The sequence below is a fragment of the Bison bison genome, unplaced genomic scaffold (genome assembly GCF_000754665.1).
Source record: "Bison bison bison isolate TAMUID 2011002044 unplaced genomic scaffold, Bison_UMD1.0 scf7180017864115, whole genome shotgun sequence".
In the NCBI taxonomy this organism is placed as follows: domain Eukaryota; kingdom Metazoa; phylum Chordata; class Mammalia; order Artiodactyla; family Bovidae; genus Bison; species Bison bison.
Genome location: NW_011494687.1, coordinates 1,511,399 through 1,537,137, shown reverse-complemented (window position 1 = coordinate 1,537,137; position 25,739 = coordinate 1,511,399). Strand labels below are relative to the sequence as shown.

General features: G+C 45.8%; 1 protein-coding gene and 1 pseudogene across 2 annotated transcripts; one reads left to right on the top strand and one right to left on the bottom strand.

Annotated features, from left to right (window-relative positions):
• Positions 1-6,339: 6,339 nt before the first annotated feature.
• LOC104988104 lies at positions 6,340-6,972 on the bottom strand (annotated as a pseudogene).
• Positions 6,973-20,516: 13,544 nt separating this feature from the next.
• On the top strand, positions 20,517-25,530 carry LOC104988105 (retinol dehydrogenase 16-like). 2 transcript variants are annotated; one of them, XM_010839300.1, is made up of 4 exons: positions 20,517-20,829; positions 23,109-23,367; positions 24,216-24,372; positions 24,899-25,530. In XM_010839300.1, exons 1-4 carry the CDS (start codon positions 20,517-20,519, stop codon positions 25,136-25,138), a joined length of 969 nt encoding a protein of 322 aa, XP_010837602.1. In that variant the 3' UTR covers positions 25,139-25,530. The 2 variants fall into 2 exon arrangements, with proteins under 2 accessions (XP_010837602.1, XP_010837603.1); XM_010839301.1 differs by having other exon boundaries at positions 24,216-24,379; positions 24,921-25,530.
• The last annotated feature ends 209 nt before the right edge of the window (positions 25,531-25,739 follow it).

The following is a 25,739-nucleotide window of genomic DNA, read 5'->3' as shown; positions in this document are numbered from 1 at the left end:
CATCCGGGAAGCAGTATCACTGGCTGAGGCTCTGTGGGAGAGGGTCGGGGTTTTTCCTGCCTTCTCCCAATCCAGTTAGAGGGGAAGTCACAGCAAAAGTTCCAGTGTGGTGGTGACAGGGAGGAGTCAGGCTGCAAACATTAAAATCCAGACTCCTGTGGCTGGGTGAACTTACCTCTTTAAGCCTCAGTGCTCTCCTCTGCAAAATGGGACAACAATCATATCTCTTAATAAGGGTGCTTGTGAGAATTAAACGAGCCATCAAAGTGACATGCTAAAGCTTTATATATGTATATATTTTCCACTGATAAACTGGATTGGAATCCCACTCTCCCCTGTCTTGACTCCTACTGAAATAGAACTGGATGGGGGTAGGAGGGCTAAAATAAATCTGAAAATTATTCAGATATAATCACTCTGGCCCTTCTGCTGAATGGCCACCCTGCCATTCCTCCAGCCTTCATTCTGTGATCTGAGGTGAGATTCTGGAGAGAGAGAGGTAAGACTGAATGGGGAGGGGACTGTGCTGAGCTTCAGGGAGACTCCTGGATGGGGAGGGGGAGGTGAACAGCATTCTCCAGCCCTCAAGCTCCATACTGCTCCAGCCAAGTATGGAGGAGAGAGAGAGAAGACAGACAGACACCAGGCTGCTTCCAAGCCGAGAGGAAGGCTCGGAACCCCGGATGTGTGTTCTTGGTGAGCATCTTGTGTCAGCTGAGCTTTTTCATCTCAGTTAGTCATTTGATCCCCCAGGAAGCCCTGTGGGGAGGGAGGGTGGGCTTCCTTATCCAGAGATATTGCCTGTCTCACACAAGCCACACAGCAGCATCCAAGTGAGAGCAGAGCCACCTGGAGCTGGGCCCATGCTTTGTGGGGCCAGGGGTGTGTTGGCTGGAGGGGATTGGACATACATAAATTAATAGAGGTGAAATCCCTATGACAATATTAATATTTTAAAGTTTACAATTCTGTGGCATTTAGTATTCACATTGTTGTGCAACTATACCTCTATGTAATTCCAAAATATTTTCGTCACCCCAGCAGAAAATTTTGTCACATCCGTTAAGCCTGCACTTTCAAGTCTGCTCTCTCTTCAGTCCTGGCAACCACTGTTCTGCTTTCTGTCTCTCTGGTTTTATGTATTGTGCCCAGCGGCTCAGTCATTTCCAACTCTTTGTGACCCCATGGTCTGTAGCCCACCGGGCTCCTCTGTCCATGGAATTTTCCAGGCAAGTATACTGGAGTGGGTTGCCATTTCCTCCTGCAGGGGATCTTCCCGACCCAGTGATCAAACCCATATCTCTTGCATCTCCTGCATTGTCAGGTGGATTCTTTACTACTAGCACCACCTGGCAAGCCATTTATGTATTAAAGATAATTAATATCAGTTGAATCATACAATGTGAGACCTTTGTGTCTTTTCTTTTTCACTTAGCATAATATTAAAAGATTTTAAAAATTGAACTATGGGTGATTTCCAGTGTTATGTTAGTTTCTGGTATATAGCAAAGTGATTCAGTTATATATATATTCTTTTTTTTTGGACCATGCTGCACAGAGAATCTTAGTTCCCCAACCAGGGATCCAGCCCATTCCCCCTGCAGTGGAAGCATGGGGTCATAACCAATGGATCACCAGTGGTTATGTAGTTTATTATAGGGTATTGAATATAGTTCCTATGCTATACAGTAAGACCTTATTGCTTATCTATTTTACACATGGTAGTTTGTATCTGCTAATCCCAAACTCCTAATTTATCCCCCCCACCACCTTTCCCCTTTGGTAACCATAAGTTTGTTTTCTATGTCCGTGAGTGTTTCTGTTTTGTAAATAAGTTTATTTGTATCATATTTTAGATTCCAATCTAAGTGATGTCATATGGTGTTTGTCTTTCTCTGACTTCACTTATGATAATCTCTAGATTTATCCGTGTTGCTGCAAATGGCATTATTTCCTTCTTTTTTATGGTTGACTAGTATTCCACATTTTCTTTATCCATTTATCTGTTGATGGACATTTAGGTTGCTTCCATGTCTTGGCTATTGTAAATAGTGCCATTATGAACATTGGAGTGAATGCATCTTTTTTGAAAGAATTTCCTCTGGATATGCCTAGGAGGGAATCATATGGCAATTCTAATTTTAGTTTTTTAGGGAACCTTCATACTGTTTTCTGTAGTGGCTGCACTAATTTACTTTCCCACCAACAGTGTAGAAGGGTTCCTTTTTTCCACATCCTCTCCACAATTCATTATTTGTAGACTTTTAAAAAACAGCCATTCTGACTGCTGTGAGGTGATACCTCATTGTAGATTTGATTTGCGTTTCTCTGATGATTAGCAATGTTGAGCATCTTTTCCTGTTCCTATCAACCATTTGTATGCCTTCTTTGGAGAAATGTCTAAGTCTTATGCTCATTTTTTGATTTTTTTGTTATTGAGTTATACGAGCTGTTTGCATATTTTGGAAATTAAGCCCTGTTAGTTGCATCATTGGCAAAAATAATTTCTCCCATTCAGTAGGTTGTCTTTTCATTTTTTTATGGCTTCTTTTTCTGTGCAAAACTTGTAAGTTTGATTAGGTTCCATTTGTTTATTTTTATTTCTATTCTATTTCTATTCTATTTTTATTTCTATATTTATTGGAGACTGACCTAAGAAAACATTGCTATAATTTATGTCAGAAACTGTTTTGCCTATGTTCTCTTCTAAGAATTTTATGATGTCATGTCTTATATTTGTCTTTAAGCCATCTTGAGTTTTGTATGTGCATATGTGTGTGTATGGTGTGAAGGAGTGTTCTAACTTTATCGATTTACATCACTTGGCGTAACATTTTTGAGATTCATCTGTGTTGTAGCTTGTATCTATACTTCATTTCCGTTTATGGCTAAGTAATATTCCATTGTGTGGATATAGTGCATTTTGTTTATCCATTCAAAGAGTGTTTTTTTTTTAAGTCTGCTAATTGACCTTTTTAATTGTGGTAAAATAAGCATAACATCAAATTTACGATTGTGGCTATTTTAAAGTATGTAGTTCAGTAGAATTAAGTACATTCACATGCACTTTTTAAAATTCTTTTTTAACTTTTAATTGGAAGATAATTGCTTTACAGTGTTGTGTTGGTTTCTGCTATACGATAATGTGACCACAATGTGACAAGGCAACCATCACCACCATAAATATATATATGTCTCCTCCCTCTTGAACCTGCCTCCCACCCCTACCTCATCCCACCCCTCTAGGTTGGCACAGAGCAGCAGGTTGAGCTCCCTGTGTCATACAGCAACTTCTGCTTAGCTACTATTTTACATACGGTGATGGATATGTTTCAAGGCTACTCTCTCAATCCGTCTCACCCTCTCCTCCCCGCTACCCCTGGCTGTGCCCAGAAGTCCATTCTCTGTGTCTGCATCTCTATTCCTGCCCTGAAAATAGGTTCATCAGTACCATTTTTTTTAGATTTCATACATATACATTAATATACAATATTTATTTTTCTCTTTCTGACTTATTTCACTCTGTATAACAGGCTATAGGTTCATTCACCTCACTAGAACTGACTCAAATTCATTCCTTTTTATGGCTAAGTAATACTTCTTTATCCATTCATTGCTGATGAACATCTCGGTTGCTTCCCTGTCCTGGCTACTGTAAATAATGCTGCAATGAACTCTGGGGTGCATGTATCTTTTTGAATTATGGTTTTCTCAGTATATGTCAAGTAGTAGGAATTATGGCTTTCTCAGTATACGCCCAATAGTGGGATTTTAGTGTCTGACTCTTTGTGACCCCATGGACTGCAGCCCACCAGGCTCCTCTGTCCATGGAATTTTCCAGGCAAGAATTTTGGAGTGGGTTGCCATTTCCTCCTCTAGGGGATCTTCCTGACCCAGGGATTGAACTCACATCTCCTGCGTCTCTTGCATTGGCAGGCAGATTCTTTACCACCGTTGGGTCATATAGTAGTTTTATTCCTAGTTTTTAAATATAACCTCCATACCATCCTTCATAGTGGCCACATCAGTTTGCATTCCCACCAACAGTGCAAGAGGGTTCCCTTTTCTCCACATCCTCTCCAACATTTATTGTTTGTAGGTTTTTTGATGATGGTTTTCTGACCAGTGTGAGGTGATACCTCATTGTAGTTTTGATTTGCATTTCTCTAATAATGAGTGATGTTGACCATTTTTTCATGTTTATTGGCCATCTGTATATTCACATGTACTTAATGCCACCGTCACCACCAGCCATCTCCATGGAAAAGGATATTTTACATATTTCAGTTTTCTTAAAGCTTTCTCTACTCATGACACTTCTGACACCAAATGTGTAGAGTTTCCCCCCAAAACCAACCAGTTTTCCAACTCTCCAGACATCAACTACGTATTCTGTAATTCAATTCTGACACCAACCACCTGGAGTTAATGTCAGACTCCACAGTATTCTTGCCTGGAGAATCCCATGGACGGAGGAATCTGGTAGGCTACAGTCATGGGGTCGCAAACAGTCGGACACGACTGAGTGACTTCACTTCACTTCACTACAGGTTTAAGGGCTCACAAGATTGTCTTTACTTCAGTTGCAAGCAATGGCTTCCTCTAGGTACCCACACTTCTATCCAACGTGACTACAAAGTTGGGGGTTCCCACAATCCCCTCCTGCCAGTTTTCATAAGTTGGTAGAATGACTCACAAAACTCAGGAAAACATTTACTTATGTTCACTGTTTTATTGTAAAGGCTATAAAGGAAGAGCCAGAAAAAGAGGTACATAGGGTGAGGTCTGTCTCCAAGGAGTTTAAATACACCACCCTCCTGGCACATGGATGTGTTGTTCACCAAACTGGAAGCTCTCTGAACCCCATAGTTTAGGAATTTTTATGGAGGCATCGTCACATAGACATGATTGATTATTAATTTAGCCTCCCAACACCATTTTTCTCTCCAGAGGATAATGGGAGTGAGGCTGAAAGTTCTAAGCTTCTAATCAAGGCTTGGTCTTTCTGGTGGGCACCCCCATCCTGAAGCCATTCAGGAGCTGGCCAGGAGTCACCTCATTAGAACAAAGACATTCCTATCACCCAGGAATTTCCAAGGAATCTGGGAAATCTGTGTAAGATGCTCTCATCACTCAGAAAATTACAAAGGTTTTAGGAGCTCTGTGTGAGGAACTGGAGGCAGAGACAAAAATATATATTTCTTTTTTTTAAATTTCAGAGTTTTATTGTATTGCACTAAAGGAACAGCTGGATGGTTATACAATGTTCTTTCTCATTCAGTTTTGAAAATCTAAAGTACTTGTAAATTCTTAAGAATACCTTTATCACCAGATTATAACATTAAGTATAGTAACTAATTTCTTAATAAGTAAAGTCTCACAAATTAAAACACATTTAAAATAGCTTTAAATACATTCTTCACAAGTAAGTCAGCATATATTTTTGTATCATGTTCACTTATGCTTAAGAATTAAAGCAAGTATATTACATTGGTGGAAATATGAGAAAATCTCTCATTCATGCAACATACAGGGACAGTATTTCAAGTCCAAGAGGAAAAAAATCCCACTCACTATTTTTTTAATGCATCCATATATAATCACCTACATGATAGATAAGGAAACCCATGAAGTTTCCCACAGGTCAGATACATATTTTCAGTTCATCAGAACTGATATCTACATGAGCTGATATCTACAGCTAATTTACAATTAAATGGTATTTCAATAAAACCAAAATGAGTCCTATAAGCGCCTATAAACAAAAGCTTCCAATGGACTAAGGACAGTCAATAATTAATGCAATTATTCAAGGGATTATGGCTGTTCCTTAAGGAGTGCAAGTTCCAACCTGTCAACATCAGAGGCATCAGATCAGATCAGTCGCTCAATCGTGTCCGACTCTTTGCGACCCCATGAATCGCAGCACGCCAGGCCTCCCTGTCCATCACCAACTCACGGAGTTCACTGAGACTCACATCCATTGAGTCAGTGATGCCATCCAGCCATCTCATGCTCTGTCGTCCCCTTCTCCTCCTGCCCCCAATCCCTCCCAGCATCAGAGTCTTTTCCAATGAGTCAACTCTTCGCATGAGGTGGCCAAAGTACTGGAGTTTCAGCTTTAGCATCATTCCTTCCAAAGAAATCCCAGAGGCATCATTTTATATTAATTTATATGTAATTCCATTTAAATTCTTTATCCAAGTATAACATATGAAAACAGTCTTTCCAAAAGCAAAAAAATGTGGAAACATTTAAAAACTAAGAAATCATTTTTTAAAGTAACTGATCAGATTCCGTAGGCCACTCTTGGAAATAGGATCTTGCTGGATAGAATCCATTCGTTGGTGGCTTTTTGCATGCACTTAACTGGACCAATTCTTCTGAGTGTTGTTCTAAGAGCTCACCAAAACATAGATCATGCCATATAGGTAGTAAAAAAAAAAAGGCTAGAAGATAAAAAGCTAATTTGCACCATCCTTTTTTCTGACAATATGCTAGAATATCTGCATTCATGATGGTTGTAGGATCATAGAGTCCTGGTCCACTCATCACTGGTCTACTCATATACTTCCAAATATGATATGCCAAGAGGGGCATATTGACACCCAGTGTAAACCACTCTGCTACATAAAGAAACAAGACACAGAAGAAAGCATGAAAAAAAAAAAAAAAGAATGTAAGCACGGCTAAGGTAGTCTGGAAGGACAAAAGGATTCAGGGTATTACACTGGTCTATAGGATTCTTGTAATCAGTCTTCAACTCATCCAATGCTATAAACAAATGGCGAAGAAGATGAACGTGGAGGTGAGCAGCAGCGCCAGCCAGCATATAGCAGAAGGCCTCGAAAGTGAATGCAGTGGCCTGGGAGAAGGGAGCAGCGCTTTGCCAGCGGAAAAAGGCCGCGCAAGGCCCTCTGAGTAAAACCATTCACTTCCTGAGGCCACATCCTATATCTCCACTGCCGCTGCCTCCACCGCCCCCAAAATATATATTTCTTACTGTGTTACACCTCCACTCACATATCAGATCACTCCCAGGTCCAGAAATCTGTCACGATGAGCTGTGACGATGTAAAATGTGGCGTTCAGGGGGCTTCCCTGGTGCTCAGTGGTAAAGAATTCGCCTGCCGCTAATGCAGGAAACATGGGTTGGATCACTGGTCTCTCAAGATCCCACATGCCGTGGAGCAACTAAGCCCATGCACCACAACTATTGAGCCTGTGCTCTAGAGCCCAGGAACCACAACTACTGGATCCCGGGTGCCCTAGACCCCAGGCTCTGCAACAAGACCAGCCACCGCAGTGAGAAGTCTGTGCACCGCAACTGGAGAGTAGGTCTCGCTCTCTGCAACTAGAGAAAAGCCAGAGAAGGAACGAAGACCCAGCACAGCCAAAAATAAATAAATAAATAAGTACGTTCTCTCCATCATGTCCGACTCTTTGTGACCCCATAGACTGTATAGCCCTCCAGGCTCCTCTGTCCATGGAATTTTCCAAGCAAGAGAACTGGAACGGATTGCTATTTCCTACTCCAGGAGATCTTCCCGATTCAGGGATGGAACCTGAGTCTCTGTGTCTCCTGCGTTAGCAACTGGATTCTTTACCACTGGTACCACCTGGGAAGCAATAAGTAAATAAATAATTTTTTAAAAGGCAGAGAGGAAGAAAATGATTTTAAAAACAGATAAAGTGTGATGTGTGACGTGTGTGTGTGTGTGTGTGTGTGTGTTTGCCATGTCGTGAGGCTTGTGGGATCTTTGTTTCCTGACCAGGGACCAAAACCCAGGCTCTGGCAGTGAAAGTGCCCAGTTCTAACCACTGAACTGCCAGGGAAGTCCCTAAAATGAGGTTTACTTTTATTTTCCAGACAGTTCTACTCTCTCTGTTTAGGATCTCAGTTTCTATCCTATGGGCTACCTCTTTTCAGTAAGGAACCTTCTGAGAATTTTCACTTCCTTCTTCAGTGCCTTTGACCCACACAGATGGAGGCTCCAGTGGACTGCAGACCCTCCAGAAAGACCTTTAGTTTTGGCTTCTGTTCCCTCCACGTGGACCACACATTCTGATCTGTGATCATTTCCTTTCCTCTCAAGATTGTCTTATAGTGGCTTGCTCCCAGGTCTCTGAATCTTCTGTCAAGGACCTCTTCCGTCCCACATGGAGACATCACTCCTTGGTTCCTCACCTCCACCTGCTCCCCAGTCCCCTCCCCCACCCCATCACCCAACTGTGTTAATTTCAGCAAGAGGAAATGCTGGTGGTTCCTTCTGGCAGAGGCCCAGAGGGAAAGCTGCTCCCTCAGGAAGGAATAAGTGATAGCTCGGCAGTTTTCTTGTGGGTGTTTTTCTTAGGAGGGAGGAGGTAGGCAGCTGGAAAGGGAGACTGGAAGGGAGGGGGAAAGGGAGGGGCAGGAGCCCAGGCTTCTTGCCAAGCTGGGCAGGAGGAGGGGGCGGCAAACAGCTTTGCTCCAAGCAATAAGAGCAGCAGCAGCCAAACAATTCCTGGAAATTTACTCTTTCCTCTCTCTCCTCCCAACCTCCCCTCTCCTCCCCCCCTTTTTTTTTTCAAAAATATATAGACAAGACATTGTAATCAACAATCAGAAAGGAAGGAAGGTACCAGGAAGGAGTTATTGGGAGGCACAGATAAAGGCAAGCAGCTTCCCAGGGTCGGGAGGGGGCCAGGGGCTTGTGTCTGGACATTGGAGAAAGGGGCAAGTGTGAGCTGTCCCAGAAATTGCCCTGCTTGCCCGGCCTGTGTGGCCAAGGACCCTACTTCATGTGCAAGGGCAGGTGGATTGTGGACAGGTTAAGGCAGAGGAGTTTGGCAACAACTGCACTTCCTTCCCCAAGCTGAGCTTCCTGAAGGTCACTGAGTGCAGAAGCCAAGTCTAAGCTTGGAATTGCTCTGCCTGCCTGCAGTGGCTTCCCCTTGTCAGATCAGGGGCTCCTCAGGCTCCCCAGTGATGGATACAGTCCGGCGACGGGATCCTGGCTCTGTTCAGTTCTTCTTGCTCTCTCACGCATTCTGGAGACGGTAGAGAGAATCCTAGCTTGGGGACCAGACCTAGCTTTGACACCTTGTCCCACCAGTAAGTAACTTTGTGACTTTGGGCAAGTCACTTTATCTTCCTGAGCCTACATTTTTATGTATACAATGAAGATGATGGTGCTCCTTGCAGGATTATTGTATGAGATACATAACACTGTATATGTAAAGCATCTGGCATAAGCATGCCCCCTTTTCCACTTCTTGGAAAAATCCTTTTTTAATGGAATTGACCGAGATCCTCTCTACCTTTCCACCAACACTATCCATTTTTTCCCACTCTAAATTGGCTCAACTGGAGAAGGAAATGGCAACTCACTCCAGTATTCTTGCCTAGAGAATCCCAATAACAGAGGAGCCTAGTGGGCTGCTGTCCATAGGGTCGCACAGAGTTGGACACGACTGAAGCGACTTAGCATGCATGCATGCTTTGGAGAAGGAAATGGCAACCCACTCCAGTATTCTTGCCTGGAGAATCCCAGGGACAGAAGAGCCTGGTGGGCTACCGTCTATGGGGTCGCACAGAGTCAGACACGACTGAAGCGACTTAGCAGCAGCAGCAGCAAATTGGCTCAACACCACCTTCCTCTTCTATTTAGTTATCCTATGACAGTGTGTTTCTTACATAGAAGGTCAAGAACCCTCAATGAGTTGTAGTAACAGTTATAGCTGACAGCTACTACCTTTACATTTGCCAGTTGTGACTACTTCATTTAATCCTCACAATTTAAAAAGGTGGGTTCTATGTAGATACACAGAGCCAAAGAGAGATTAAACGACTTGCCCGAGTCACACTGCTAGTAGTTCAGTAAACTCTTACTATAAGGATTTTTGAGCTGGATGCTGGCACCTAATGGCTTTAGATGGTCTGTGAACTCACTGAAAAGTACATACAAAACCCTGTCTGTTGTGTGAAGTCATTTTTATGGGGCTTTGAGCCTTCCTTAGATGCTCAAAGGGGTCCATGATGTCCAGAAGGTTAAAAATGACCACCCTAGAAGAGCTTCTCATGGATGAAGGCTAGGATAAAAAACAGTGGGGTCGGGCTGACACTTCCAAGGAGGGGACTCAGCCTTGGGAGTTTTGGGGTGTTTCTTGAGTCGGGAGAAGCCCACTTTATGGAGGCTAAGAGAAGAGTGGTTTGATCTGGGGAAGGACGTGAGAAAGGGGAAGTGAGTTGCCTTTGCTCCCAGCCCTTATCCTTCCACAAGATGAAGGACAGCCATTTCCTCTCATGGTTTCCCAAGAAAATGTGTGTGGGGGTATGCACGTTAGTCTAAGGAAGAGGAAGCTTGGAGAGACAGAGACCAGCAGGGCCCCGGGTACCATTCCTCCAGAGAAACCAGCCCCGCCCAGCAACCTCCTGGAATGCCTCAGCATTCCCTTCCTTCACTTGTCCACCCTGCCCCTTGCTTCTTCTCCTCCCTCAGATTCCCCCACTCCTGACCCAAAGCACCTTCCTGGGGTCTCTGTAGATTTTCGACAATCCCTTGCTGATAGTATATTTATTCAGTTTCTACTAACTTGTGTGTTAGTTGCTCAGTCATGTCTGACTCTTTGCGACGCCATGGATTGTAACCTGCCATGCTCCTCTGTCCATGGAATTCTCCAGGCAAGAATACTGGAGTGGGTAGCCATTCCCTTCTCCAGAGGATCTTCCCAATCCAGGGATCCAACCTGGGTCTCCCACCTTGTGGGCAGATTCTTAACCATCTAAGCCACCAGGGAAGCCCCCTAGTAACTCATTTTGATCACCTAATGTGTGCTGGACAGAAAGTCCCCTCAAATTCTCCGGTGCTTCCTGAGACCTGACCTTCCTAAAGTTTCATGCTTTTGAAGACAACATATGGATTCTTAGACTCCTGGAGAGCTGGAGTGGAGAGGATTTGCTCAGGCCTTCTGCATTCCCTCCTTTATAATAAACATGAGGGAGATGGAGGCTTTGGGGGATTTCATCTTGTCAGACAAGGTCAGAAATGCAGGGGGAAAAGGAGAGAGGAAGAGGATGTCGTGGAAAGGTTCATTCATTTCTGTCAGATGCCAGGCACTGCCAGGTTCTGGAAATAGAAGATGATGAGCCTCAGCCCTTGCTCTCCAGGGCTCTGAGGCAGCAGTTCTCTAGCACCCAGCACAAGCAGCACAGTCCCTGTAGGTTAGTAACAGTAAGCCATTGCTTCGGGCTTCAGCTGGAACTTTTTGATGCCTATCATTTATCTTCCCCTCAGACAAAGACTGTTGTAGCCCCAAGGGGAAAGAGGTTCAAGAGGTTTGGCCCAACTCCAGGAATCCTCTCCAGAAGTCACGGATTGGTGGACTGATGAGGACTCTGGTTTCTGCTAGTACTTCCTGAAACACAAACCACCCATGCATGCTTCTTGTAGGGTTACAACTTGGGAGCCAGGCACTGTGGAGGGAGAACCACATCGACAAGGAAGTCTTTCTTCTTGGAGACCCTGGGAGCCTCAGCATGCCTCACCGGCCTCCTGAGGGTGCTGGCTTTTTCCTTGAGGGGTGGAACAGGTCCCGTTGGTGACTTGAACAGGGACTACAGCCCCATCCATCAGAGGCTGCAGGGGTGCCAGGACGGAGGCGCCCCACTCACCAGCTCTGTTCCACTCAGAATTCCACCCCCATTCCAGGATGGTATCCTCCCCCTCATGGAGAAAGCCCCTCCATGCACAGCTGCTCTGGGGTCCAGTCTCAGGTCCTTTCTTCAGTCTCCGGAGTGGGCAGCTCGCTCCTCCTCTCCACTGTCACCCTCATACCAACTGAACTAATTCCTTCCCAATTATTGGGCTTTGCAGCCCTCCGTGCTTGGGGGGAAATTAGCATTCCAGTTAATGATGTCACGGTTCAAATCAGTCTTTTCTTAGTGTCTGCGTGGTCTGGATTCTGTGTGTGTTGCCTGGCAGGGCAGGGTTTGAGCACAGAGCAGGGAGAGGGCAACAGAGCCAGGCACCCAGAGCTGCGGGTAGGGCATCTTCACACAGTGAAAGGGGAACACCTGTTAGAGCAGCTTTGTGTGACCCATCCCAGCATCTGGGAGAAGTCTCACCACTGCCTGTGTCCCCTCATTCCCTTTGTGTCCCCTCTCTTTGCCTCAGACACCCCACTGCTCTTCTGAACACCTTTTGGGTCCAGAGAACCGTTGTATCAGGAGAGCCTTATTCTCTTTTGCCTTCTCCTTCTAATTCTAGAGAGGCTGGGGGGACTTAGTCTTTCAGGAGGGAATTCTGTGAGCTGAGCCAGAGAGGAAGCCTGGTCAGGGGCTAAGCCAGCTGCTCAAGGTCACACAGCTAACTGGCAGTAGAACTGGGTTCTAAACCATGTGTGTCTTCCCTTATAAGGTGTATTCCCTTGTAAGAATCTCCACTAGATCTAGGAGATCCAGGTCATAGACTTCAATATGAAAAAGGAAAGAATTTAGCTGTGAATTATGAAATCTGGATGTAAGGGTTCTAATCTGTGAGGGTAAGGGTGGGGGTGGAGAGTGGAGAGGTGGGCCAAGGGAACAGGGAGGACTAGGAAAGTGAGGTTGGGAAAAGTATTGTCATCCTTAAGGGTTTGTGTTTAAAATGCAATGACATCTATTAGAAATGACGTAAGTATACCAAAGAGCATGCATTGAGGTCAGAGTCAGTCATACTCACTGAAGACAGTGAACTGGAAAAACTTGGTAACTCCATGCCAGAGAGCCTGGAACCTGGTTGGCCAAGCATCATCATGCATGTTCCTAATTCCTCCTGTCTGTTTACTAGCCAGACTCTATTTCACCTCACTCTGTGTGTGTCTGTTCCCTTTGAAGCCATGTGGCTATACATGGCATTCCTCATGGGCTTATACTACCTCCTGCGCTGGTACCAGGAGAGGCAGGTGGTGAGCCGCCTCCAGGACAAGTTCGTCTTCATCACGGGCTGTGACTCGGGAACAGGAACCAGCTGGCCAGGCAGCTCTACCTACGAGGCTTGAGGGTCCTGGCTGTGTGTCTGATGGAGTGGGGGACCAAGCAACTGAGGAACCAGACATCAGACAGGCTGCAGACAGTGATCCTGGATGTCACCAAGACAGAGAGCGTTGTTGCTGCCGCCAGTGTGTGAAGGCACATGTGTGGGACAGAGGTACCACCCAGATTTCTTTTGTATTTATTTCTTCTCTCAGTGTGAAGGGGAGATCCCCTGTCAAGAAAGATTCCAAGGTGTTTTCCAGGACTTGAAGTCCCACCTGCCTTCTTCACCTCACCCAGCTGACAGAGGAGCCTCTTTCACCCCCTACTCCCATCTCTGACCTTGAAGTTTTGCAGCTTGGGGGAGAGTTTCCCCTGATGAGAATGTGTCCTTGCAGACTTCCCATCTGGTGTCCTCTCTTCTCTCAGCAGGTCTGGGTTTCTTGATGCTAAGTGAGCAGGGTGATTGGGGTGCACTTCCTGGAGGAGGGGAGGAGACGGGAGCTCTGGTTGGAAGGCTGCATGGAGCTGGGGCTGGGGGCAGGGCTGGAGCTGGGCTGTGTTCTCAGCCCTGATCATGTTCTTGCTGGTCACCCGTAGTTGTCTTACACGAGTTTAAATGTCACTCATTTTCAGATGATGGCGCAGCTGTCAGGACTTGTGTAAAGATGGTCAGAAAAAACTATGGGGTCGCTTTCTCTTCCTCTTTTTTTGTTCACACAGTTCTGCCTGTGGTTTATTGGTGAAAGGAAGAACATTAATTTCTTTTATCTTGGTATAAATGTAAAACATGATCATTGTGGATACAGAAAAGTACAAGGATGAAAACCAAATTCACCTCAAATCTCACCACCCATATATATGTACTGATAACATTTTGACATACATGGTACTATATTTTGCAAATAGTGTTATTGTACTTCTTTTCATTAAAAGAAGGTAATCAATTTTATAACATAGATTATAAATAGAATTATAAATAGAAACATTTCAAAAACATAATTATTAATGATGGAATATTCTATCCTGTAGGGTAGCATTACTTACTAAAGTGGTATGCAATGGATATGATACATAATGGTTTCCTAGATTTTACTCATTGTGTTGAACATAAATGATGTCTTGGTAGACTTTTATTTACCCAATTTTCTAGTATAACCATACTTTTTACTTTTTTGGTGGGGAGGGTTTTGGTTGGTTATGTTTGTTTGTTTTTGCCTTGTTAAAATTTTTTATTTTTTATTTTACAATTTTTAAAAGTTGCACTCCATTACACTTATTACAAAATATTGGCTAACATTCCTTGTATGGTAGAGATTCCCAGGTGGTACTAGTGGTAAAGAATCTGCCTGGCAAAGCAGGAGACGCAAGAGACATAGGTTTGATCCCTGGGCTGGGAAGATCCCTTGGAGTAGGAAATGGCAATCCACTACAGTATTCTTACCTGGAAAATTCCATGGACAAGAGGAGCCTGGAGGACTACAGTCCATGGGGTTGCAAAGAGTTGGACACGACTGAGTGTACACATACATAAGCCATGTGTGGTACAATAATATGATCGTATATATTGATTGGGTGTTTGGTGTCAAATATGGTGGGAAAATATACATTCTGAGGGCAGGTTTAGTACTAAGCAGTGGAGGGACTAATTCTGTGTGTTACTAATTCCGACACCCTGTTCCCAACTGCCCTGACCCTGCTCTTCTGCCCTGAGTTCTATTAGTTGCTAAGTCTTTAAGTTCTTGGTATTTGTCTTTGTGTCTCCCAGACAGGTTTCCATGAAGCTGGGCGCCTGTTAAATGAGGGGCCTGGGGACAGAGCAGCCTCCTATGGGTCGGAGGAGAAGGTGGATTTTTCTGGCACTAAGTGTAAATTCCTATTTGAGGAGAGTGGTTAATAGAGGCAGCCCTGCTTCCCCTTGAAAGCCTACCCTTGGAATTCTCCAGATTCCTGTAGGAACATTGCTCAGTATTGATGTGGGTATTTCAAAACCCTCTTGGACCTCTCCCCTTCCTCATTCCCATCCATCTAGATCATCAGAGAGCACCGAGCAGTTTCCCTCTAGCTATCTATTTTATACATGTTACTATGTATGTCCAGTAGTACATAATAAAATGGAATATTACTCAGCCATAAAAAGAATGAGATTGGGTCATCTGTAGAGATGTGGATGGACCTAGGTCTGTCATACAGAGTGAAGTAAGTCAGAAAGAGAAAAACAAACACTATGTATTAACGCATATAGTGTTATTTGCTCAGTCCTGTCCAACTCTTTGCAACTCCATGGATTGTAGCCTACCAGATTCCTCTGTCCATGGGATTTCCCAGGCAAGAATACTAGAGTGTGTTGCCATTTCCTTCTCCAGGGGATCTTCCTGACCCAAGAATTGAACCCAGATCTCCTGCACTGTGGGTGGATTCTTTACTGCGGAGCTACCAGGGAAGCCTCAAAATTAATGTATAAATGTGGAATCTAAAAAACAGTACAGATGAACCTATTACCAGGGCAGGAAAAGAGACACAGATGTAGAGAATGGACATCAGGTCTATTTTACCCAACTAATCTGCACCAGACCATACTCATCTTTTTGTTTTTGTCTTTTATCTGTTGTCTCTTTTCTTTCTGAATTACCCTCCCTTCCTCATTGTCTCTTTCTGTTTCCCTCTCTTTTCCTCATACTGATTGTTGAGCATTTAGTCCAAAATGTGTCAGAAAATCTGAAAAAAGAAGGGGAATATAATGTATATACTATATAATATAAAATAAAGTGGGAGGGTTGGGAAATGAGAATATATTTGTATGAGATTGCCCTCTGGATAGTCATGAAGTCAATTGAAATATTGAAGCCAAAATGATCTGAGTCTAATACTCTTGAGAAACTCCATGGAGCACGCCTTGCCACGAGCCACCTCCAGATCCGTTACTCACCTGGCCTGAATGGCATGCTCACTCATCTCCCCATGAGCTACATGCCCACCTTCCTGACTGATTTCATGATATACTAGAGATGCATGAGAAGCCCATGAAATCATCAACTTAAAAAAAGCAACAAAAGAAACCCTACAATGTAAGAGCTGTGAGTTAAGTGATTTAGTGTCTTCCTGAGGACAATGTCCCATGAGGACAAGGTCCCAGGATAGAGTTTATAGGATAACTCTGAGGTCCTGCCCCAAAGAGGCAGAAACAGAAACCAGTAATTTCGGTTGAAGGATATGTGCAATCAAGCATTCATCTCAGTAGAAGGTTATTGTTAGTCCCAAGGAACACATATCTCAGTTAATGATTTAACTGCTTTGTTAAGTATGGAAAGATGCAAGATTCCATGGTAATAAAGAATTTCTTTTGAAGTATTTCTATCTGATGGCCTGTTTGCTGTTTTTCCCAGAGCAGAGTTCCTTCTCCTGCTCTTCGTTGTGAATTTCTTTCATTGTACATTATAAGCCAGCAATGTAGTGATGAATGACTTAATCCTTGTAGAACCAGACTGTGAGTGATATTCCTTGCTTTTTTGTTTTTTATAACCCAAGGCTGGGGTGCATGGTAGCGAGGTGTTGGGTACTGGGAGGGGAGAGGATGCATGGGGGGAGGGAAATAAGGTGGAGAGCGGGGTTCTCATGTTACTAGGACACCTATCCCACCCCACTCCCACCTCCTTCCCAGGCTTCTTTTGGGACATTACTTAGGAAGAAACATGTTTTGTAGTGAGAAACTAAGATGAATAGCTCTTGTCTGTGTTGTGTTCCTTGATCAGCCTCTCAAGGCTCTGAGCCTTATGGTCGTCCTGCGACCCAGAGGAATCCACATTTAGGGAAGGGTTGAGCAGCTGGGAGGGTCTCGGGCCCCTACCCTTTGCCCATGTCCACCTCTTCCAGGTGTGCCTTGGCCCTGGCCAGTCTCTCCCTCCCACTGCAATGCACATGGGAGATAAAAGCCCTTCTTCCCTAAACATAATTGTAGTCAGGGGTATGTGTGGAGGATGGACCAGCAGCCTGACACACCAGCCTAGGTGCCAACTCAGCCAATCTTGGCTGGAAAACAGTGTCTTCAATAGGGGGACATAGAAACCAATTTTTGTTTTGTCTTGAAACCATGCATTTCCATTGATTATATTTTCCTTAAAATAAAAGGTGAAAACTTTATATAGGACAAGTGATTGTGACCATGGCCTTGGGCAGCAGTGGGTGTGTGTCTATGAGAGGAAGAGTCAGGTGTCCTTGAGGAGTGTAGGGGTGAGTGGGGTGACCTGAGGAGGATTTGAAGAAGGAAGTGAAGGCATCCCTTTGTCTGTAGAAGTGAGGGGCTAATCTGTCTTTCTGGGGCTTATTGTGTGATCTGGGGTCCTAGGATTAACGCAAGGATGGACAAACAAAGAGAGGTCTGTAAGGGAGAGGCAGGGCCCAAACCCTTCCCTGGGGACATGTAGCCTCTCTCACCAGAACCCTCCCTGCAGTCTTCACTTCGTCACCTCCTACAGAGTCACTACCCTCCATCGTCTGCTACCTCCCAGGTCCCCCAGCCCAGATCATCTCCCACCGCCCTCCAATGGAGGAGAATGGGAGTCACTTCTGGAGCCTGGTCTTATGTTTTCTGCTAACACTTACTGAGCACCTACTGTGATCAGGGCAGGAATTCCCCTGATGTCCCAGTGCTTCCAGAGACCCTTGCTCTCTGTGTGTCCTCTCTTCTCATGATGGTCTGAGTATGGATTCAGTGGAGAAGGCATTTGTACGGCTATACAGATATCTGGGCTGAGGGCAATTGGAGTGGGAAGGACTTCTCCAAGAGTCAACTAAAATACTGAATTTTTATCTCTCTCTCTCTTTTTTTTTTTCAAAATTGAGACTATGGTGTGTTTAAGGGAACCTTACGTCATAGAACAATATCACCATTTTCAAGCAAACAGAGAGTGAGGTCAGATGCTGCAGGACCCCTGAAACTCAAACCTGTTTTTAATGGCTTAGTGTCAGAGAGGGGACTGCTGAAGAGATGAACGTGACCAAGAGGATCCTCAAGGATCTCTGAATCCCTCAGGCTGTGGTGTGCCAGCCCCTCAAGGTCGATCCACGTTCTCCTCTTCAATGCAAACCTAGAGCTTCTTGCTTGATCTGAAGACCCCACATTTTCATATTTTTATTTACACACACACACACCACCAGACCTACCAAACCAACTGAAATCAAGTAAAGCATCAGTAATTCACTTTATGCCCTGAGGGTTTGTCTTCAGGAGCTCTGGACTCATCTCCAGCAGTCCTCTACAGAATGTCAGAGGACTTGTGAGCTTACAAACCCTGACCCTCCTTGCTGGTCTTAAAAGGGGTTGGGGGACGCAGGACTGCACTGAGATAAGTTCCATGGCCAACTCTGTGGACTGTGACTCACCGCCCCCAACTCAGACAAGGCAGAACAACAAATGCCCTGGAAAAAGGGTGCAGGGCACAGCAGCTCACATTCTCAGCCTGGACCCTCAGCAGAGCACCATTCCTCCTTTGTCCAGGCCACCTTCCTTGAGGAGGGAGCTAGGTCTGCTCTGATGGATGTATGCAGGGGCAGGAACCCATGCTATGAAGATCCGCAGGAGTGCCAAAGGGAAGGTGCTGTCACTCTTTCCCTGGGCTGTCCTGGCTTTTGTGAGTTGCCTGTGGTCAGTGACTCCCCAACCCCTCCGATCACCTAAACACACTGATCGGTCTCTACATTTCAGTCTCCACTTCAGATAGTGGAGCTGGAAACAAGCTTGCACAGCTTGCCCTCACTTCCTACCCCTTCCAGCTCTTCCATTTGTTACTTACACCCCCACCTGTTCAGAGAACTGTCCTGGGTGTAGAACAGGCAGTGGGTGGAGGGTGGCCTTAGCTTGACAGTGGTCCCCGCTGATATGCGCTGGGGCTACGCCAAGGGGTATGTGCGTCAGAGGTTCTGCCCTGGAATCTGGCCCAACTACCCCTCTGAGGAGATAAGATGCAGAGATTTCTGTCAGCGAGTCTCCCTGGCAGTAACTCCTCTGAAAGATTTCTTGCTCTGGCCCCTGCAGATCCCAGGTGAGTGTCACCCCAGCTCCTGCCTCTTACTGCTCTCTCCTGACCTGCCTGTCATTGTACCCACCTGGAACAGGAGTTTGAAGCTCCTGAGACCCCACAAGTCATCATGTGACTTTCATGTGGGGAAAGGGAAGATGATGATGTGAGGAGTGGGATGGGGCTGCTGCATGGACCCGTGGGAATTTATGGTGAAGGAATTCATGGTCAGAGAAAAAAAATCTGTTTCTTCCAAGCAAAGAAACCATAACCTTCACCCTTAACAGATTTAGTGTTTGTATAAGACTTGCCTGTTCCCCCAGCTTCATGACAGTTTCCAAGGCACCATCCTCCATCCTGGCCTTCTTCTTCCTCACCCTTTGGGAAACCCCTGTGGAGGGTCCTGCTGGTCCCCCAGGAAGCAGGCACAGGCTGCTTTCTTCAGGACCATCTTTTCCATTACCGCTGCTGATTGCCACCTGAGGGACAACTCCTTTCAGGAGGCAGTCAGCACCCTGAAGTTGGCAGTGACCACTAGAGGCTGAATCTGTCCTCCTCTCTGTGTTTCCTGGCTGCTGGGATGGGCTCCAGGGCATCTGTTTCATTGTCAAAGCTGTGGTAAACATGGATGGTGAGGAGATGCCCAGGGCACTGACTGGCAGGGGAGCACCTGTTAGAGCAGCTTTGTGTGAGTCCTTCCAACACGCATCCCAGCATCTGGGAGAAGTCTCACCATTGCCTGTGTTCCCTCATTTCCTTCATGTGCCCTCTCTTTGCCTCAGACATCCCCACTGCTCTTCTGAACATCTTTCTGGTCCAGAGAGCCACTGTATCAGGAGAAGCCTTATTCTCTTTTGCCTTCTCCTTCTAATCTTAGAGAGGCTGAGGGAACTTTGTCTTTCAGGAGAGACTTCTGTGAGCTAAGCCAGAGAGGAAACATGGTCAGAGGCTCACCAGCTGCCAAGGTCACACAGCCTGTTGGCAGCAGAGCTGGGCTTTGAAGTCATGTGTGTCTTGATTCCAAGTGTATCCCATTATAAGAATCTTCATTAGAAAAAGTCTCCTGTGATGTACAATAACCTGGGGGACCCTGGTCACAGGCTTCAGTAAGAAAAAGGAAACAATTTGATTGTGAACCATGAAATCTGGAATGCAAAACTTCTAATGCATGTGTGGGTGTGAGGATTGAGAAGGGAGAGGTGGGCAGAGGGAAACAGGAGGAGTGGGAGGACCAGGAAAGTAAGATTGGGGAAGGTATTGTCATCCTTAAGGTTTTGTGTTGGAAATGCAATGGTATTGATGAGAAGCGGGTTAAGAGTACCAAAAAGCAGGCACTGGGATCGTCGTCAGTAATAACTCACTGAAGAAGGTGAACAGGAAAATCTTGAGAAGTCCATGCCAGAGAGTCTGGAGCCTCCATGCTAACCAGCTTGGTGCATGTTCTTAATTGCTCCTGTCTGATCACTAACCAGACCCTATTCACCACAACCGTCCCCTACAAAGCCATGTGGCTGTACCTGGCAGTCCTCTTGGGCCTGTACTACTTCCTGCGCTGGTACCGGGAGAGGCAGGTGGTGAGCCACCTCCGGGACAAGTTCGTCTTCATCACGGGCTGTGACTCGGGCTTTGGGAACCAGCTGGCCAGGCAGCTGGACCTGAAAGGCTTGAGGGTCTTGGCTGCGTGTGTGACGGAGCAAGGGGCGGAGCAGCTGAGGAACCAGACATCAGACAGGCTGCAGACGGTGATCCTGGATGTCACCAAGACTGAGAGTGTTGCTGCGGCCACCGAGTGGGTGAAGGAGCGTGTGGGGGACAGAGGTACCGCCACATTTCTTGTTTGTTTACTCTTCTCTCTGTGTGAGGGGCACTGGTTGTCAGCCCCCTGGGGAAGAGTCCAAGGTGTTTTCCTAGATGTGAAGTCCCATCTGCCTTCCTCACCTCACTCAGCTGACCAGACGAGCCTCTTCCAACTCTCACCCCTACCTCCTGACCTTGAGGGTTGCAGTTTGGGGGAGAGAGTTCCCTGATGAGACAGTGTCCTTGTAGATTCCCTGCCTGGTATTCCCTCCGGTCTCAGCAGAAAGTCTGGGTTTCTCTCTACTGAGTGAGCAGGGTGATCAGGGTGGACTTCCTGGGGGAGGGGTGGAGGTAGGGGCTCTGGTTGAAAGGCTGCAATGGTGTCTGAGGGAAGCACTTGAGCTGGGCTGTGTTCTCAGCACTTGATCATGTTCTTGTTGGAGACCCATAGTCATTTCACTTGGCTTTAAATGTCACTCATCTTCAAATAACAATACTGAGTTCTCAGGGCTTGTCTAGGGGAAGTCAAATAACTACTATGGAGTTACTTTCTCTCGCGGCTTTCTGATTTTCTCTACTGATTTTTTTTTTTTTTTTTAATTCCTACAAATCTGCCTATGTAAACTAGAGATATGCCAAACACTCTAAAAATCTCACCACCCAGAGATAAGGGTTATTAGTGTTTTGACATACATGATCTTATATTTACACATATTTATCCTTTCCTTCTACTATATAAAAATACATAGATTTAGAACATGATAAAAATTTCTTCAAAAACATCATAAATTATGACTGAGAAAATACTACACATTAAAATAGCATCACTTACTAAAAAGTATTTCATGGTATGATACATAATTATTTCCTATCTTGTATTCACCATACTCCACAGAAATGATATCTCTGCAAACTTCCTTCTACCCAAGTCCCTACACTATAACCATGTATGGTGATTGTGTCTTTGATACTGTATTCATCGTACAAGTCAAGCATGTTGCTGAACAGGGTAGTGACTCAGCTCTCTGTGTGGAACTTCTGGTTCCCTTACCCCAGCAACCTTGAATGCCTGCTGCTGCAGCCATGAGGCCTATGGTTGCTAAAGGTTTACTTTAAAACCTTGGGATTGTGTCTTCGATTCTTGCAAGTGGTTTCCTTTAAGCCGGGCGAATTTGTACCAAGAAGATGAAGCCAGGGTGGCCTCCTGTGTGAGTGGGAGGAGAAGGTGGAGTTTTCTGGGGTAGGGGGTGAACTCTGTGCTCTGGGTGTTAAGGGTAAGGAGAGGCATCCCTGCCCTCCCCCAAAATAGCCCTTGGAATTCTCCAGATTCCTGAGACACATTGCTCAGTATTGAAGTGCGGGTGTTTCAAGCCCAGGTCCTAGAGGTCAATACCAGGTCTGCCACTAAGTTCCCTCAATACTGAGATCTCAGGTCTGTTTCACCCAACCAATCCGCACTCAGTTATAGTCATCTTTTTTTGTTTTTGTCTTCATCTCTTGATTCCTTTTTTTCTCTCTTTTCCTCTCTATGTTTCCTCTCTTTTCCTCATACTAACTGTTGGGCACTCAGTCCTGAAGCTGTCAGAAAATCTTGAAAGCTGGGAAATATTTATTAATGGTGTGCAAAGACACCATTGATAGCTCAGTTGGTAAAGAATCTGCCTGCAATGCAGGAGACACTGGTTCAATCCCTGGGTCAGGAATACCCACTGAAGAACAGATAGGGTACCCACTCCAGTCTTCTTGAGCTTCCCTGTGGCTCAGCTGGTAAAGAATCTGCCCCTAATGCGGGAGACCTGGGTTTGATCCCTGGGTTGGGAAGATCCCCTGGAGAAGGGAAAGGCTACCCACTCAGTATTCTGGATTGGAGAATTCCGTGGACTCTATAGTCCCTGGGGTCACAAAGAGTTGTATACAACTTAGTGACTTTCACTTTCAAAGATACCATGGACCGTGAAAACCCAAAACTTCACTCTTGAGTTCCATACTATAGACCCACTAGATTTCCTCAAGCTCAATACCTGTCTTCATCAACTCTGGGGTTCCTGTTCCTTATCACCAGGCAGTGGGTGGAGTGTGAAGACTGGGTTGGGAGGAAGGCACACCTTCTGTGTGTGCCTACTACTACTCACAGGTTCTGACCTCCTCAAACCCCCAGGAGTATGTTGGTCTCTGCTCCAGCCCCTCCCCTGCAGCCTCTCTCCTAAAGTCCTTCCGGGTTGGAGGGTGAACGGCAGCATGGCTCAGTCCTCTCTCCTGGGACGAGCACAGTGTTGCCCTCTCCCCCTCACCCTTCCCAGGACTCTGGGGTCTGGTGAATAATGCCGGCATTTGCACACCCATGGCACCCAATCAATGGCTGACCAAGCAGGACTTCGTGAAGATTCTGGAGGTGAACCTGTTGGGAGTGATAGATGTAACCCTGAGTCTGCTGCCCCTGGTGCGGAAGGCAAGAGGCCGTGTGGTCAACGTTTCCAGTGTCATGGGCCGGATGGCTGTCTTTGGTGGAGGCTACAGCATGTCCAAGTACGGCGTGGAGGCCTTCTCAGACTCCCTCAGGTAATGGTCTGGGAGGGAGGCCCTTCTCTTCTTCACATATTCACTGAGGCAGGGAAGGGGGCAAGAGGGGGGGTGTTCTACAGGGATTTTCATATATCACAGGCCTAATGCCTCTTCCTTCTAGGTTCCTCTCACTTACTGTGTATGTCTTTTGATGGGAAGCATGTTCGTGTCTTTGGCATCCCCAGGTGGTCCCAGACCTATAGAGTTTGATTCAACTTATTACTGCCTTGCAGGAGGGCCCACGGTCAGAAATTATTGGAGGCACAATAATGGATAGTTTTGCCTGTGCAGGCCTTTCATGTGCTCAGCTGCTGTGGTATTTAGGCTCTGGGAGCCCTGGGGGGATGTGTACCCCTTGAAGCAATTAGTCAAGGGAGCCACGTAGTCAAATCAGTGGTAGAGACCTCTGGTTGCAGAGAGAGGGTGGCTCTGACGTGTGGGAATTCTGTCCACAGGCAAGTGGATGCTCCTTAGAGGACAGAGGGGTTACTGGGGTGAGAGAGGGGAGACAGGGGATGTGGACTATGGAAAGACATAATATGCAGACATGGTGATTGATTGGAACGAGAGGAATAGGAGGAGGCAGCGTTTAAGCGATGCTCTGCAGTACAGTTTGTCAGATGTAGAGCTGATAGGCACAGGGCGTAAAATAATTGGGAAAATGGTCAAACTCTATAGAGAAGCAGTAACATCACCATGAGCTTCTCTCCCTGGCTTCTGTGCCTTCCAACTTCTGAGAGCTCCCAGCCCATCTCACCCAGGCCTGTAGTGGTGTCTGACTGTTCTTTCATGTTCTTCTTGTACAATCTCTTAAGTCCTTGCTCCTCATCCTGTCTACATTACAGGAGGGAGCTCTCCTACTTCGGAGTGAAGGTGGCTGTGATTGAGCCGGGTTACTTCCTGACTGATTTGACCCAAGAAGAGGTGTATCATGAAAATCTCCAGACATCATGGGATCATGCCAGCCCAGAGATCCAGGACCTCTATGGAGACAACTTTCTTGCAGACTGTGAGTAAGCTGTGGGCTTTGGAAAAATATTCAGAAATACATCATTAGTACCTCCTCTAGTCTCAGTCCTATCCTCTACGCCCTGAGTTAACCACAAAGTGGAGATATGAGCTCATACCCAAGGTCTCTGTTTGGTCAACTGGTGACAGAAGTGAAGGATTGAAGCTTGGTAGATCTAGAGAACAGTTTCTCTTCAGAAACGCTTTTAATTTGGAAAGGAGACTGATGCCACAGAGGGATACATCCCTGGAATCACGGCAAGGTCATGTTAGTACCACCTTTTCTCAGGTGCCTCTATTTCTAGTGTGGGTAGAGACCTCCAGTATGTAGTATTCGTATTCCTTGGAAAGGTACTAGAGGGCATTAACTTAGTGTGGAAGTGTATTTTTTGCAAAGTGCTAGGACATATTGCAGTGAAATCTACTGATATGATATGGACCATGATTTTCGAAGAGAACAGAATTTTTGGGGAGTCAAATTGATCTGGAAGTGGGAGGGCTGGAAAATGAGAATAACTAGGATGGTGTCTCCTTCTGGACAGTTATAAAGGCATCGGATTTTCTGAAGGCACCATGGGCTAGAAATCTGTCCTTGGTGACCAACTGCATGGAGCACGCCCTCACCGCCTGCCATCCCCGCAGCAGATACTCAGCTGGTTGGGACGCCAAGTTCCTCTATCTCCCCATGAGCTACCTGCCCAGCTTCCTGGTGGATCTCATGATATATTGGAATTACCCCCAGCCTGCTAAGGCCCTGTAATCCAAGAGTGGGGTGTGTGGTAGGCGGGAGTTGGGTCATGGGTGGGGAGAGGACACATGGAGGAAGGGAAATAGAGTGGAGAGGGGGATTCTCAGGGCACCAGAACACACATTCCGCCTCACTCCCACCCAGTCCCCAGGCTTTGTTTGGGTCATTGCTTAGGACTCTAAGAAATTAGGAAGAAAGAGACATATTATGCTTGAGGAACTGGGATCAGATGCTCACGTCTTCATTCTGTCCCTTGTGTGTTATGACCCACATCAGCTGTGAAAAGCCGTACTGTGGGGAGGACATGAGGCACTGGGGCTTTCAGTCCCCTGTGCTTTGGCTCTGTCCACCTCTTCAGATGAATCTTTCCCATGTCCTGTCTCCCTCTTCCCCAGGATGGAAATGATGGGCAGGGGGATAAAAGCCCCTCTTCACTGAATGTGTCTATTGACAGTGGACGGTGTCTACCAGACTGATCCAATAGCCTGGGTGCCAATTTGGTGGCCTTGGCAGGTTTGGGCACAGAAACCGGGTTTTGATCCATCTTGGAAATAAGAATTTCTGTTGATTATTTTTTCTCTAAAATTTCATTTGAAAAGTTCACCTATTAGAA